The following is a 13478-nucleotide window of genomic DNA, read 5'->3' as shown; positions in this document are numbered from 1 at the left end:
TTGTAAGCCCTTTTTGGGATGAGAGCTTCATGGGAGGGTGTTGCTTCCCTCTTCTTGGATCATTTATCAGACCTAAGTTAATCATAATGGATAAGGGGTTATGATCACTAAAGCAGGTCGGGGTAACCCTGAGTTGACCTGTAATAGGGGACAGTTCTCTAGAATAAATAATATAATCAATAGTGGTGTGAGTGTCCCCCCTTACAAATGTTGGTATCCCTTGGGTGGCGGGTGTGGGAAAGGAGAGGGAGTTTACTGTTATCAGAGAATTGAGGGCGTTCCCATACGGAGAGTGTTTGAAATGTTGAATGGGAATGTCATTCTCGTCCAGAAGTCCACAACAATCAAGGAGTTCTGGATCACAGAGATGGACATTAAAATCACCAACCCAGACTATTCTTATGTCCTTTTTTACTAGATACTGTTACCTTATGTATTAGGGTCTCCAAACTACTGACCACTCTAGTGTCTGAGTTATCAAAGGTGTTGTTATAATAGTTGATCAGTAGTATATCGTATGATTCTTCTAGTTTCAGAGATAGGGCCAGAAAAAAAGGCGATATACCTGCAATACGTACTTCCGTCCCTCCAGCCTCCACAGATAAAAAGATAGCCAGACCGCCCTTAGCTCTGCCTGCATGGGCTTTGGTTGCAGGGACATAATATGTGGTATAGCCATTAATATGTGGTGATTCTGTGAGCCAGGTCTCCTGACAACAAATAATAAGGTTTCCCGTCACTAAATCTATCCAATCGGGGTTCCCAATTTTTGATTTTAGACCTGCAACATTCCATGAAATAATCCCTAGGGGTGTCATACCCTGTATATCACGTATATTAGGGACTCCTTTAGATTCTAGGGGGGACTGTGGGAGTACGTTTATCTCCAGAGGATCTTGCAAGGATGGCTCAGTTAGTGATTGTCAATCTAACTGCTCTAGTGAGGTCAGGGTCTCATATCTATTAGATAATGTCAAAGCAGTATCAGAGGGGTTAGAGAGACCAAGGTTACTGGGATTCTGAAACCCAGAGTAGGTTGAATCAGAGTAACGTGGGTTTGGTAACGGATGGATAAACTTAGTCAGGAGTTGGACTCTTATAGGCCCTACAGATGATCTCATAGGTGAGAGATGGTGATATAGAGCATTAACAGTCCGGGGGGTCCTAAAGTTTATTATAATACAATCCCCAGGTGATGTTTTGGGGGATGAGCCAACCCAAGGTACCCTTCTTACACTTAAGATGTCCCTATGGAAGTCAACCCGCCCTCCCGTGTGTTTTCCTACCCAATGCGTCACTTTATTCAATAGAGACATATGGGGTTCGGGATGGGTGCTTTCCAATATAGGGGCATTTTCCAAGATTAAAACATAGGGGGTACATGCCAGAGGTATCCTTGGGCAGGCTACCTGAGTACTTATAATTTCCTGGCCCCGGCGGCCTCCCCGTTTATTTATGCCCCGCTGATATTGTGGGTTTGTAGAATGTTGTGGGGCCTCTGCATTCAAGGGTTTTTGGATTGGGTTCTGAGGAGGAGATATTCTAAAATTCTGATGCTGATGAGTAGGTGGAGTTGGTAAATATTCAGAAATGGAATGAGTGTTCTGAGATTCTGCCTTTGGTGGTACGGGTTTTAAATTTGATATAGATTCAACCTTTTGTTCGAGAGCGGCCACTTTCTCTAGAACTAATGAGCATAGCTTTTTAATGTCTCTGAGTTGGTCTTCAATTTGCAGAAAACACGTTTTGGTTGGGTCCATATTTTTATTGTCTTTTATTTGTTTACCTATAGTGTGTTTTATTTTTGGGGTTTTAGAAGGACATTTGCTCTTGGACTTCTTAGTTCCTGATGAGGGCTCTCCAGAGCCTTCCCTATCTACAGGAAGTCCCCCTTGGTGTATGGGAGTTACTGCCGTTTGGGGGGGGATTATTTGCCTGCTTTTTTTTTAGGGTGGGCTCTCTGGGGTTGTAGGAGTGATTAAATCGATTAAATCAATTTCTGTTAATACACAAGGGTTTCTTTCCTTGATCTTGCTTGGCAGCAGTGATGCCGACGGGTTCCGTCCCCCCTCCCCAGCCTTTCCTGCTTTCTCAAGAGACGACTCTAGGGTAGCTTCTACCCTCCCTATCTCTGTCTCAATGGCACCCATTACAGACGTTAGGTAACTTGTTATTAGCCTGGGTGGGGGTGCCTCCTGGGTGGATTCCCTACCCCCATTATCTCCCTTACGTTTCCCCATTTTGACAGGCTAGTCCCTTTGTCCAAAATAGGGCACTGTAAATTACTTTAACAGATATATCAGAGTCAAATCCCCTGACTGGGGGAAAAAAATAGAACCAGATTATAATCAGGCGCTAGTTGGTTCAAATGTCCAGTCACAGCCTTTAACCACACCAAAACCACTGCAGTTAAAGAGTTATAGGCCTGACTTATACCTTGTGCGTAAACCACCTAAGTCAATCCTTGCGTGAGGGGGGGAGCGTCCTTCAACTAGTAATCAGTGCTCCTTCACAGCAGACCCTCTTTTATTTTAAAGAGTAATCACCGGCACAGTACCTTTAAGCAGCCCTGTCCATTGGGCTAACTGATCCAGACTTCTTTTGGGTGGATGTCAGGGGGGTGGCCCTGCCCTGCCTCTTCCTGGCAATGACAGGCAAGGACGGGCCCGCCCTTGGCCCGGGCTTTGCCCGGGCGCCACCCGTGCGCATCCCGCGCGGCGGGAGCGCAGTAAAGTTTTAAAGGGCTCCTGCCCCTCCTCTGGCCACACAGCGCTTCCCGCGACGGCGGGAGCGCAGTAAAGTTTTCAAAGGGCTCCTGCCACTCCTCTGGCCACACAGCGCTTCCCGCGACGGCGGGAGCGCGGTAAAGTTTTAAAGGGCTCCTGCCCCTCCTCTGGCCACACAGCGCTTCCCGCGACGGCGGGAGCGGGGTAAAGTTTTCAAAGGGCTCCTGCCCCTCCTCTGGCCACACAGCGCTTCCCACGACGGCGGGAGCGCGGTAAAGTTTTCAAAGGGCTCCTGCCCCTCCTCTGGCCACACAGCGCTTCCCGCGACGGCGGGAGCGCGGTAAAGTTTTAAAGGGCTCCTGGCCCTCCTCTGGCCACACAGCGCTTCCCGCAACGGCGGGAGCGCGGTAATGTTTTCAAAGGGCTCCTGCCCCTCCTCTGGCCACACAGCGCTTCCCGCGACGGCGGGAGCGCGGTAAAGTTTTCAAAGGGCTCCTGCCCCTCCTCTGGCCACACAGCGCTTCCCCTGTGAGGGCTGTTATTTCTAATGGGTCGCAAAATGCGACCAAACTCATTTATATTCATGAGGTAGGTCCTTTTGCAACCCACTGGGAATCGCAAAAGAAACTCAAATTAGTTTTATACATTTGACATTGTGATTTGCTAATTCCAATTCGCATGAAATTGCAGGTAGGAACACACAATTTCAAACTTTAGTTCATGTGGCCCCTTATAACTTCTCTCACTTCTTTCTTAGTGATACTAACCACAAGTTGTTGTGTCATCTCTCCTTCCACCGGGAAAACAGCAATCTTCTTCAAGAAAGTTTGTATACTGAGCATTGCAGTAGGTCGTTGTTCCTGATACGTTTTTCTAAAAAGTTTGATAAAAGTCATCACATTTCTATACAGGATCTTTTCCCAGTTATTGGGTTAATTCACCTCTGTTATCTAGCTTCCAGCAGATGTCACCTTGTTGTGAAATGATCAACCTATTCTCCCTAACGAATAAGTATGGTACACACACACCTTTTTTATTTGAGTACAATATTATCTATCCCATGGAACCTATCTATGTTTTGGCTGTCCAAAACATATTAGAATGAAAGTGCTTTTGATATGTTTGGTATTTTTAAACAGTGCAACACTTCTTTAGGGAGGGATCCAACTACCAATATCGCAGATCATAGTAGCGGATATTAAATACTTTGGTGACCATACCATTGTTATCTTATCACCTGTACATGTACAATCATAAGAAGCATTACAGTACCAACGGTGTAACCATACCCAGTTCATTGGTGGGTGAGGAAAACCATGTCCCCTTATTGCATCCAGAAGAATAATTCCAGACATTGCAAGGTTCAAAAAAAATGTTTTGTTACAGTACAAGTGTAGGACTACTCTCTTCCACAGAAATACGGTGAGATGAAATAGCTTATACAAATGGGAAAGAAAATAAACACAATATAATGCACCATTGCGTTGTTTTAAAATCCAAGCTGTGCTTTCTAAATGTGGGAAGTTAGAATCACTTTGGCAGCACCTTTGTTATATTGTGCAGTATATTGCCTCATAGGAGACCTGAGAGTTAGCATATATTATCATATTATTATTCCAGACACTAGGCCAAGACAAGAATGCATGGGGACTGTTTCACAACAGGTGGCATAACACTATTGCCACCTTCATTAGTTTGTCTCTGAACCTAGAACCTAGAATCTTACACTTGTATTGTCTGTGAGTTTGCTCCAGAAAAGTAGCGCTTGTACCCAGGTTCATTCTGTCTTCTGGAAATCAAATGCATTTATTTCTCCTTCTGGTTCCTGGCTCCCCTAAATAGTGAACTGAGAAAGAGTCATGTGACCTTCCGAGAAAGCCTGTGTATTTCATTGTTCTAATTGCATATTCATTTGAAATATAATAGGGAATCATTATCAGTGTTAAAAGGATACCATATGTTTCCAGTTTTACACCGGTAAACATTATTTTTGAAATAAGAACCATGTTGTGTCATTTCAACACAGAGGGCCTCATTACGAACCTGCTGATGACTAGAACACCAGGTTTGCGTGTGGCGGTCAAACGCTGCCAATGCGGTGGTCCGAGCACTACATTACAACCTTTGGGGTCGGACCGCCAGGGAACCGCGTACTCTGCCAGGATTGGAGATCCCAGTGGTCTGATGGTGGTGGCGGTCCTAATCCACCAGGGCAGCACTGCAAGCAGCGCTGCCCTTGGGATTACGACACCCTTCTCCGCCAGCGGTTTCATGGCTGTACCACTGCCATAAAAATACTGGCAGAGAACGGGTGCAGGGGGCACCAGAGGGGCTCCTGCACTGTCCATACACTTGCAAGAGCGTTGCAGGGGCACCCCTGGCCAGCACCATCGCAATGTTCACTGTCTGCAAGATGCTGGTGTACTCTGCAGGAGACAGCATTGCTGCCGGCTCGACTACGAGCCGGAGACAATGCTGTAGCCTGTTTCACACTTGGCCAGCAGGAAACTCTTAATAATTCTAGCGGGGAGGTCGCCCAGTAGGCCGCGTCCACCCTGTCGGGAGCTTTGCGGATGGAGTTTTCCGTCTGCTAAACTTGAACTCTGGCCCAGAGTCTAGTGTTGTTGGTGGCTTTTTGACAGCTTAGTGTGGAAATGAACATTTTATACTAAAGATTGTCTTTCTTTGGAAAAAAATGCAGGTGCTTGACAGAGAGAATGAAGAAACATTAGAGAAGACTAGCCATGAAGTTAAGACGTTTACCTCTTCAGAAAAGACAGACACTGTTGAAGGAGAAATGGAAGCACATGTGGTTCTGGAGAAAGATTTAAAAGATGAACCTCAACACACTACCATGGAATCTGATGAGACAACCAAACCAATTCAGGCCCTGTCACTCACAGATAAGAAAAGTGGAAAGGACAGTTCATTAAGTGAGGTCAAGACAGTCAGTACACAGGAAGATATGGAAACAAAAATATTTAAGGTATGTGGAATATTAACATCATCAGGACTTAGAAAATCTGACACACTTTTTATGGCATTACCAAGGTTGTTCTTTTGCTGTTTAACATCTAAAAAGGGGGTCCTTGGTGAGTGAGAGGATCAGTTGAGTGTCGTTGGAGTATGAGACTATGTTGAGTCCACGGAATCTGATGATGTGTGGGAGGGGATCATATAGATGTTGAATAGGGTGGGGCTGAGGGAGGATCCCTGAGGTACGCTGCAAGTGATGTTCCTGGGTGCAGACGTGAAGGGGGTAGGGGCTGATGCTCTGAGTGCAGCCTGAGATGAACGAGGCGATCCATTTGGGGGCATTTTGCTGGATGCCTATGTTGTGAAGTCTGTTGAGGAGAGTGTGGTGGGACACTGTGTTGAATGTTGCAGAGAGGTCAAGGAGGATCAGGGCTTGCTGATTCCTCTCTTTGAAGGAGTGTCCTGATATAATCCACGGCTGCGATCAGTGCGGTTTCGGTGCTGTGATTGGTCGGAAGCCCAGTTGTGATGAGTCGAGAAGGTGGTTCCGGTCGAGGTAGTCGGTAAGCTGTTGGTTGATGGCTTTCTCAAGAACTTTCACAGGGAGGGGGGTGGGCAGGGAGATCAGTCTGCAGTTTTTAAAAGTCGCTGGGGTCAATGGAGGGTTTCTTGAACAGGGGCCTGACCTCTGCATGCTTCTTTTTGTGTGGTAATGATGGTGTGAAGATGGAGATGTTGAGGATGGTGGTTAGTTCCATGCTAATGTTGTTGAATCTGAGGTTGAAGAGCATGTGTGGGCATGGGTCGGTGGTGGCTCCCGAGTAGATGGACGCCATGATTAGGGGTGGATGGTGAACTCTGCTCATCTCATGGAGTTTGTGGAGTAGCTGAGTTTTCTTCTAGTACGCGCTTGCCAACATTAACCGTGAGCGAGGATAATCTTACTCCAGCCCGCCTCCCGGCAGATGGTTGCTACCGCTTGCATTGAGAAACCATCCGTTCGCGTTGAGGAAGCTGACTCTCGAGTAGAATATCTAGTTGAATGGCAGAAAAGAAGCAGCACCCTCTTGTGCTGTGCGGGGTCAATTCCCGCTGATTTTGCACTCAATGCTAAAAATCATTGCGAATGGCGCAACCAAATGCACTCCGCTGCTTTTAGAACACTGTGTAGCACCACAGAGTTTTTTGGTCACTTTGCAATGTTCTGCATAGTGTAACTTTGTGAACTCTGCCCAGGCCTAGCCATGATGGCTGCGGTTGTCTTTTCGGTGATGGAAGATGAGGTGGTTATCATGTGGCTGGTGTGCATTGGTTGAGGGAGATTGTCAGGGCTGAGCGGGGATGGGTGGGGGTGGAAGTCTTTGAATATGGTGGAAATCTTGTTGTGGAAGTTGTCTGAGAGGGAGTTGCAGAGCTCCTGAGAAGGATGGATGGTGGTCTCTGTGGCTATCAGGTTGTAGAATTCCTTGATGATTTTGAAGAGTTCTTTCATGTGGTTGGCTGAGGTGTCGATTTGGGCAGTGATTGCTTCTTTCTTGGTCATCTTGATGTGGAGGTGGTTTTTGTTGAGGGCTGACTTGTAGGCAGTTCTGTCTAAGGGGCCTTGGTAACACGCCATTGTTTCTCGAGTCGTTGGCAGCTGCATTTGGAGTTTCTAAGTTCTGGAGTGTACCAGCTTGGTGAACTGGAGGTGTTGGTGGATTTGGCTAGTTTCAGCATGGCGACTCTGTCGGCACATTTGGTGATCCATGAGGTGAAGTTTTGGACGGCCTGGTTGATGTCTGGCGTGGTTTCAGGTTGTGCAGTGTGCAGGGCCTATGGACATTGTGCCTCGGTTACCTTGCCACAGCTTCGTGAGGCAAGCAAAGTATGTGATTTTGCATTATGTTTGTACTATTTTGCATTACACCTTGGTATTGAAATTGAACATTCTTAGTATACATGAAATACATGTTGGGGAAAGAACCCATATTTTATATTGTTTTATTTGATTGAATTTCCTATCTCCAACCTTTCAAGGAGCCTCTCATCTACCATGTTATATGTTATGTCATGTTGTGTTATGTCATAGACGTTTTGTTGAGTATTTGTTCTCCCAAGTTATCGTGGCACTAGAAGAAATGTGAGTACCGCCAAAGAACAAATACAAAAAAGAGTTACAGAGAAAACAAGAAGGTATGCTTCCTTCTGAAAGATAAATATTTTGAATTCTTGCCGAGACCGGGGGGAAGGCTATTCTAAAGCAAATGCCAGGGATAGAATAACTTCGTCACCAAGGTTTGTAGAAATGCGGAATACCCAATAGAGTGAATTTGGTAGAGCGTAGGGGATTATGGGCCAGATGTAGCAAAATGACATTTTGCGAATTGCAAATTGCGAGTACTAGCGACTCGCAATTTGCAAGTCGCAAAATGTCATGCAGAAACGTGTCTCAGACACCTTCTGCGAGTCGGTATGGGGTCGCAAAGACCCACCTCATTAATATTAATGAGGTGGGTCGCAAATTGCGGCCCCATACCGACTATGGGCACTCGCTAACATGGAGGCCTGCTGTAGTCAGCAGGCCTCCATGTTAGCGACCTGCTTTTAAATAAAGCAGTTTTTTTATTTTTTAAATGTAGCCCGTTTTCCCTAAGGGAAAACGAGCTGCATTAAAAAAAATCCGAAACCTTTTGTTTCGTTTTTTTCAGGGCAGGGAGTGGTCCCTTGGACCACTCCCTGCCCTGAAAAAATGTTTTGGGGTCCATTCACAAATGGGAAGGGGTCCCATGGGGACCCCTTCCCGTTTGCGAATGGGTTACCATTCACTTCAAGTGGATGGTAACTGCGACTCCATTTGCGACCGCATACGCGGTCACAAATGGAATTGCATACCATTGCGAATCGCAAATAGGAAGGGAACACCCCTTCCTATTTGCGATTCGGAAATGCATTTTGCGAGTCGGATCCGACTCGCAAAATGCATTTCAACATAGCAAAGTGGCTTTTGCGAGTCGCAAACGGCGTTTTTCGCCGTTTGCGACTCGCAAAACCCTTGCTACATCTCGGCCTATGTTTTTTGAGAGAAAGTGGGGAGATCACTGTAGGCAGAGCAGTGCACCATGAAGATGATTTAGAAAATTATTTGATCTGAAGATGAGTAACGGTTTTATTAATGCCCGGATACACCTCATTGCAGTAATCAACTAGATGTCCAATTAAAGTAAAAACTAAAGAGCAACTGTCACGGGTCAAAAGAGGCAAAAAAAATATACAGCTTCCACATCTGAAAGGTGCATAAAGAAACCATGGGGAATACCCTGACAGTTGAATTTTAGCATCTTTTTTAACTCCTCACCAATCACAGTTCAGTTTAATTCTTTCTGCCAGAGACATCTCACTGCAGATCCCTCCCCTTCTGAATATTCCCCAGGACCCAGATAGTATCTAGAAACTTTTCAAAAGTACCCCTGTGTGCAATAAGTGGCGCCATGTGGTTCTGCACTGATGCTGTTCCACTCTGGAAGTGACGTACTGATTCTATATATAGGCACTACTCTGTGCGCTGATATCAGTCCCTTTTTTTCCATGCCAAGGGTCCTGGAATTCTATTCCTTGTTTTAATGGAATGACATGACAGATCTGGGACCTATTACTATTGTTAAAACAGTGGAATAGATATCAAGTCAGTGCTTGGATACAATCCTTATTTTAACACTGGATTTTCCATTGATAATCATCTCAAGTTTATATTAATATTGCTGTGTACTGCTTGTCATCCGTTTGTTTTGTTGTGTTCATTAAATTGTCAGGCCTGTTATGCTATAACAAGCTTACAATAAAAATATTAAATGTGCAGTTACCTAAAATATACATATATTGTTTTAATCTGCAGGTACTTTCCAGTCAGAAAGATAAAACGTTACAGGTGATTTTGCAGCCAGAGAAATTCGATAAACAAGAAGCTTCATCACCAGTTGAGGAAATTCCTACAGACAAAATGGAATCTATTAAATTGGAAGATTTGGATGAAAGTTTTGGAAACCTCAATAGGAAACCAAAACGTGGACTATCTCGCAAAAGCGCCATAAAGAAAAAGGGTTCTTCATCAAGCAAGGTGAGGACAGCTACGTTTGAAATGGGGACCTATGCTCAATAGAAAATTTCTAACAAATATTCATGTTATAGTATTACTGTTATGGCATAGAAGAGAATGGGTCTCCCAAACCACTAACGTTTCATACATCAAAAGGCACAGGATGCTCCAATCCATGTTGTTAACATCATAATACGCAGATATACCTTCTACCAGTGAAGTACTTGACGCTTGTTTGATTCTTCATAATGTGTAGTGTTTGTTCCTCCATGTTTGATTCTTCATAATTTATGGTGTTTGTTTAGCCACAATATAACATATACTTATGTTTTGCTGTCTACCATGCTCCGCAGTTAACTGTATTCATTAAAAGTCTCTGAATCAAAAGCATTCCTGGTGTACGCTGTCACTACTGCTACCCAAATGAGAAACCATATCTCATGTCTGCTGTCCACTTCCACAATAAAAAACAGACATAGCCTCCTGCTGGCTCCCTGAAATCATGACTTAATGGGTGCTCTCCCACTGTCCTACTGTCTGATTCACAACATGATCCATGTCCTTTCACCCTATCAATCTTCAAGCTGCATTACAGTCCCTACAGTCTAACAAACCATGGCGCTCTACCTTTGCCCTAGACAGCCACTGGGCTTCAGTTTTCAGTTCTCTCTGTCATTTATATTCTGAATTTCTCTCAGCATGGATCCTAATCACCCTGAACATAAATTTTACCTAGTTCCAATACACCACCACTGGGTAGGCAGCACTGGCAAGGCTTTAACAATTTGCTGACATACGATCTGTCCTCCAGTGGGCACACACAGGTTATCAAATTAATAATGCAAGTGCTCAAGTACTGAAACACTTAGCCTGTGCGTGCTGTATGTGGAGAAGGAGTGTTGGTGTGAACGTTAGTGTGAGCGTTATTGTGAGCTCGGAGCATAGAGCTTGCCGCAGCAGCTCCTGTTTCTGTGCCGCTTCGCCCCGCTCTGCTCCCGCGACCCACTCATTTAACTGCTAATGCACCCAGGTGCTTCCCCAGCTTCAACTGGGGCACCGCTGTAAGGGTTGTGGCAGGGGCCAGTGGGGGTTGTTGGTGGTCGGGCTGAGCACCGCGGGTGAGTGGAAGAAAGAAGGAGTGGCCATCTCAGCACCTTGACGTTTTGACATTTGGCTTTTCTACCACTACACCCGTAAGCCGTGAGCACCAGGGCAGCAGCCGAGGTGAGCCTGAGGTGGGCCTGGGGAGAGCCCTGTGCAGAGTTATAACTGGGATCAAACCTGCATTCAGCAGGGGGTAAGTGCAGAGGAGGTAGCAGGCTCAGAGCTGTGGTCCCTGCTGGTGGAGCAGAAGCGGGCAGCAATAGGCTGATGCAGTTTGTTTCCATAGTACGGCTGCTCTACGTACTACCCCCTCCTGCTCTTCAGCATCCCTTTACGTCATCCCCCCCAGTTCAACTCAGTTGGCTACAGTTTTTCCACCTTAGCCCACCTCAGAGTATCCAGCTGGACTGGAAGGAGACTGACCGACCCTACGATATCTGGGCCTTTCAATTCCTGGGGTTCTGCAAGTAGAGCACGCACATGCCCCCCAAGGCAACTTGGAAAGTGCAGCGGGGTGAGGTGGTGGTCTGAGGGCCCTGGGCTCTCAGACTTGCTTCCCTCCAACTCACCTGCAGACTGTCTGCCCCCAGTCCACTGCCCGCCAAAGGTGCAAAGGAACTTAGCATGCTCGTGCCCCCAACCCAAAGGAATAGGGTGTGGCAGCGCTAAATGGTGTTGTTACTTGAAGCTATTCAAAGTCACTGAAGTTTTATGGAGCTTTTTGGAGCAAACAACCCAAGAGAGCAGTCTGTTTGTGCCTTAAGACTATATTGTATAAAGTTCGTAAATCATCCATTAAGGACCTGTTTGAGGCCAGCCCAAGAGCAGAGGCTCCCCCAGAGCTCCCACTGACTCCATCAGTCACAAAAAGCATGTAGGGTCTCTCTGGTCTTTGAGGGAAATTGGAAGTTTGCCCATTGAATCTTTGTTGTATGCACCAGGAGGCTGCTAACAGTAGCAAGGCAGACCTACAGATGGGCCAAGAGTGCTGGTGGAGCTTGGTCATCCAGGCACAGAAAAAGAAGATGTAAGAAAGTTGATAAGTGTGAAGAGGGCAATGTCAGACATGGAGAAAAAGGACAAAATGGGTCCCCTCAATGAAAATGAAAATGAACCTGAGGTGGTCCAGCCACAGGAGGTCAAGCCCCTTAGGAACGTTAAAGTGGACGCCAAGAGTAAGGGGGTCCATGGTCCGAGACCGATGAATGCTAAAAGTTTAGTTCATAATTATTTCGCAAGAGGGGAGGTAGGCGACGATGCTAAACATTCGGGGGGCCAGGATACACCATGGGTCCCTGAACCTAATTGATCAAATCAGCTGACAGCACCTTCGCCGGAGCACAGATTTGGGTAAAGTCTAATAAAGAGTGCCTTAAGCTCCAGCTTGGATGCCTCAACTGTTGCAGAGTTGGTAAAACTTGCAGACACAGCGTTAGAAAAAAGCTGAAGTATCTATAACATCAGGCCTTGCTCACCAACTAGTTCCATGGCGGCGAATAGTGCCCAAAAGGTAATTGAGATCTCAACATTGAACCTAGGAGATACCAGAGGGAGCCCTGGTGTGGGCTCTGACACCCTGTCAGTAAATAATATCACAGAAGGGCTATGCCCAAAAAGAACTTTGAGGTCCACAGTTAAGAGCAAAGGCAAACCAATAGTGGCCAACCATGATACCCCAACAGGTAATCGTAAGCTATTAGTCGAAGCATTGATACATCACCTGGTCCCCTCCCAATTAGATTACCTTTATGCACAAGGTGCCATTGTCGACAGTCAGACTTGCTCCGCACCTTTAGGGAAACCAGCGCAGGGGCTCTGGGACACGATCACTCCACCACCACCAGAGCATAGAAAAGAGGTTTACAGTGTGGATGCGGAGACGGGGGATGCTTTTGGCCCTGACAACATAAAGGATTATTCGTCTAGTATGGGTGCGGCTGGTGGAGGTAGCCCATTAGCTGCCTCTTAGCTGCAGTTAAAGCCCTCACCTGACATTCACATATGCTAGAGATACATCTGCAATTAATGCACATGCTTGCACAAACTGTACATACGATCAACAGGAATCTTGATACGCTAACTGGGAGGCTGGAGAACTGGGTGAATAAACGGAATGAAGGAAGCTCAGCAGCCACAAGTGCAAATGACGTAATAATTGATAAACTATCTACTTTGCCTGATGTACTAGCCACTCAGAAGTTATTGTAAAACCACCCCAGAAGTGAGCAGGAAAAACAGCTGCCCGATGGCTGACAGGAAGCAAGGGGAATCAACAGCCATAGAGATGATAGAAAAACAAAGTGAGTCCAATGAAGAAGGAACAGATATGGCATCAAGCATCTTGCCCCAAACTAAATCTCAATCAGGGTCGACGATCCCCCCCCCCTGGAAAGACCACCACAGAAGATGGCACAAATGGGCAGGTGACAGAAGCCCCTAATCCCTCGGTTGGTGGGTAGGTGTATGAAAGTAACCGACAGACACATTTATAAAAGAAAGAATAGATTGAGTCTCAACAGACAAAATGAAAGTAGCAGGCCACATGTCTCTGACAAGCAGGGGCCCCATGTTCCTGGGGACAGCTCTGCACGGCTTCA

The 13478-nt window shown here is 46.1% G+C and overlaps 1 protein-coding gene across 9 annotated transcripts in view; it reads left to right on the top strand.

Moving 5' to 3' along the window:
- Positions 1-13478, top strand: part of SYNE2 (spectrin repeat containing nuclear envelope protein 2) — a 1823309-nt gene that overhangs the window by 803366 nt on the left and 1006465 nt on the right. For all 9 annotated transcript variants that reach the window (XM_069207355.1, XM_069207357.1, XM_069207362.1 and 6 more), the window contains 2 exons: positions 5428-5712; positions 9577-9798. In XM_069207355.1, the coding sequence (XP_069063456.1) occupies positions 5428-5712; positions 9577-9798 (507 nt within the window). The remainder of the gene's footprint in view (positions 1-5427; positions 5713-9576; positions 9799-13478) is intronic.

Source organism: Pleurodeles waltl, chromosome 9, assembly GCF_031143425.1.
Source record: "Pleurodeles waltl isolate 20211129_DDA chromosome 9, aPleWal1.hap1.20221129, whole genome shotgun sequence".
NCBI lineage: Eukaryota > Metazoa > Chordata > Amphibia > Caudata > Salamandridae > Pleurodeles > Pleurodeles waltl.
Note: the sequence above shows the minus strand (reverse complement) of the source record. Positions and strands in the feature narration are given on the sequence as shown.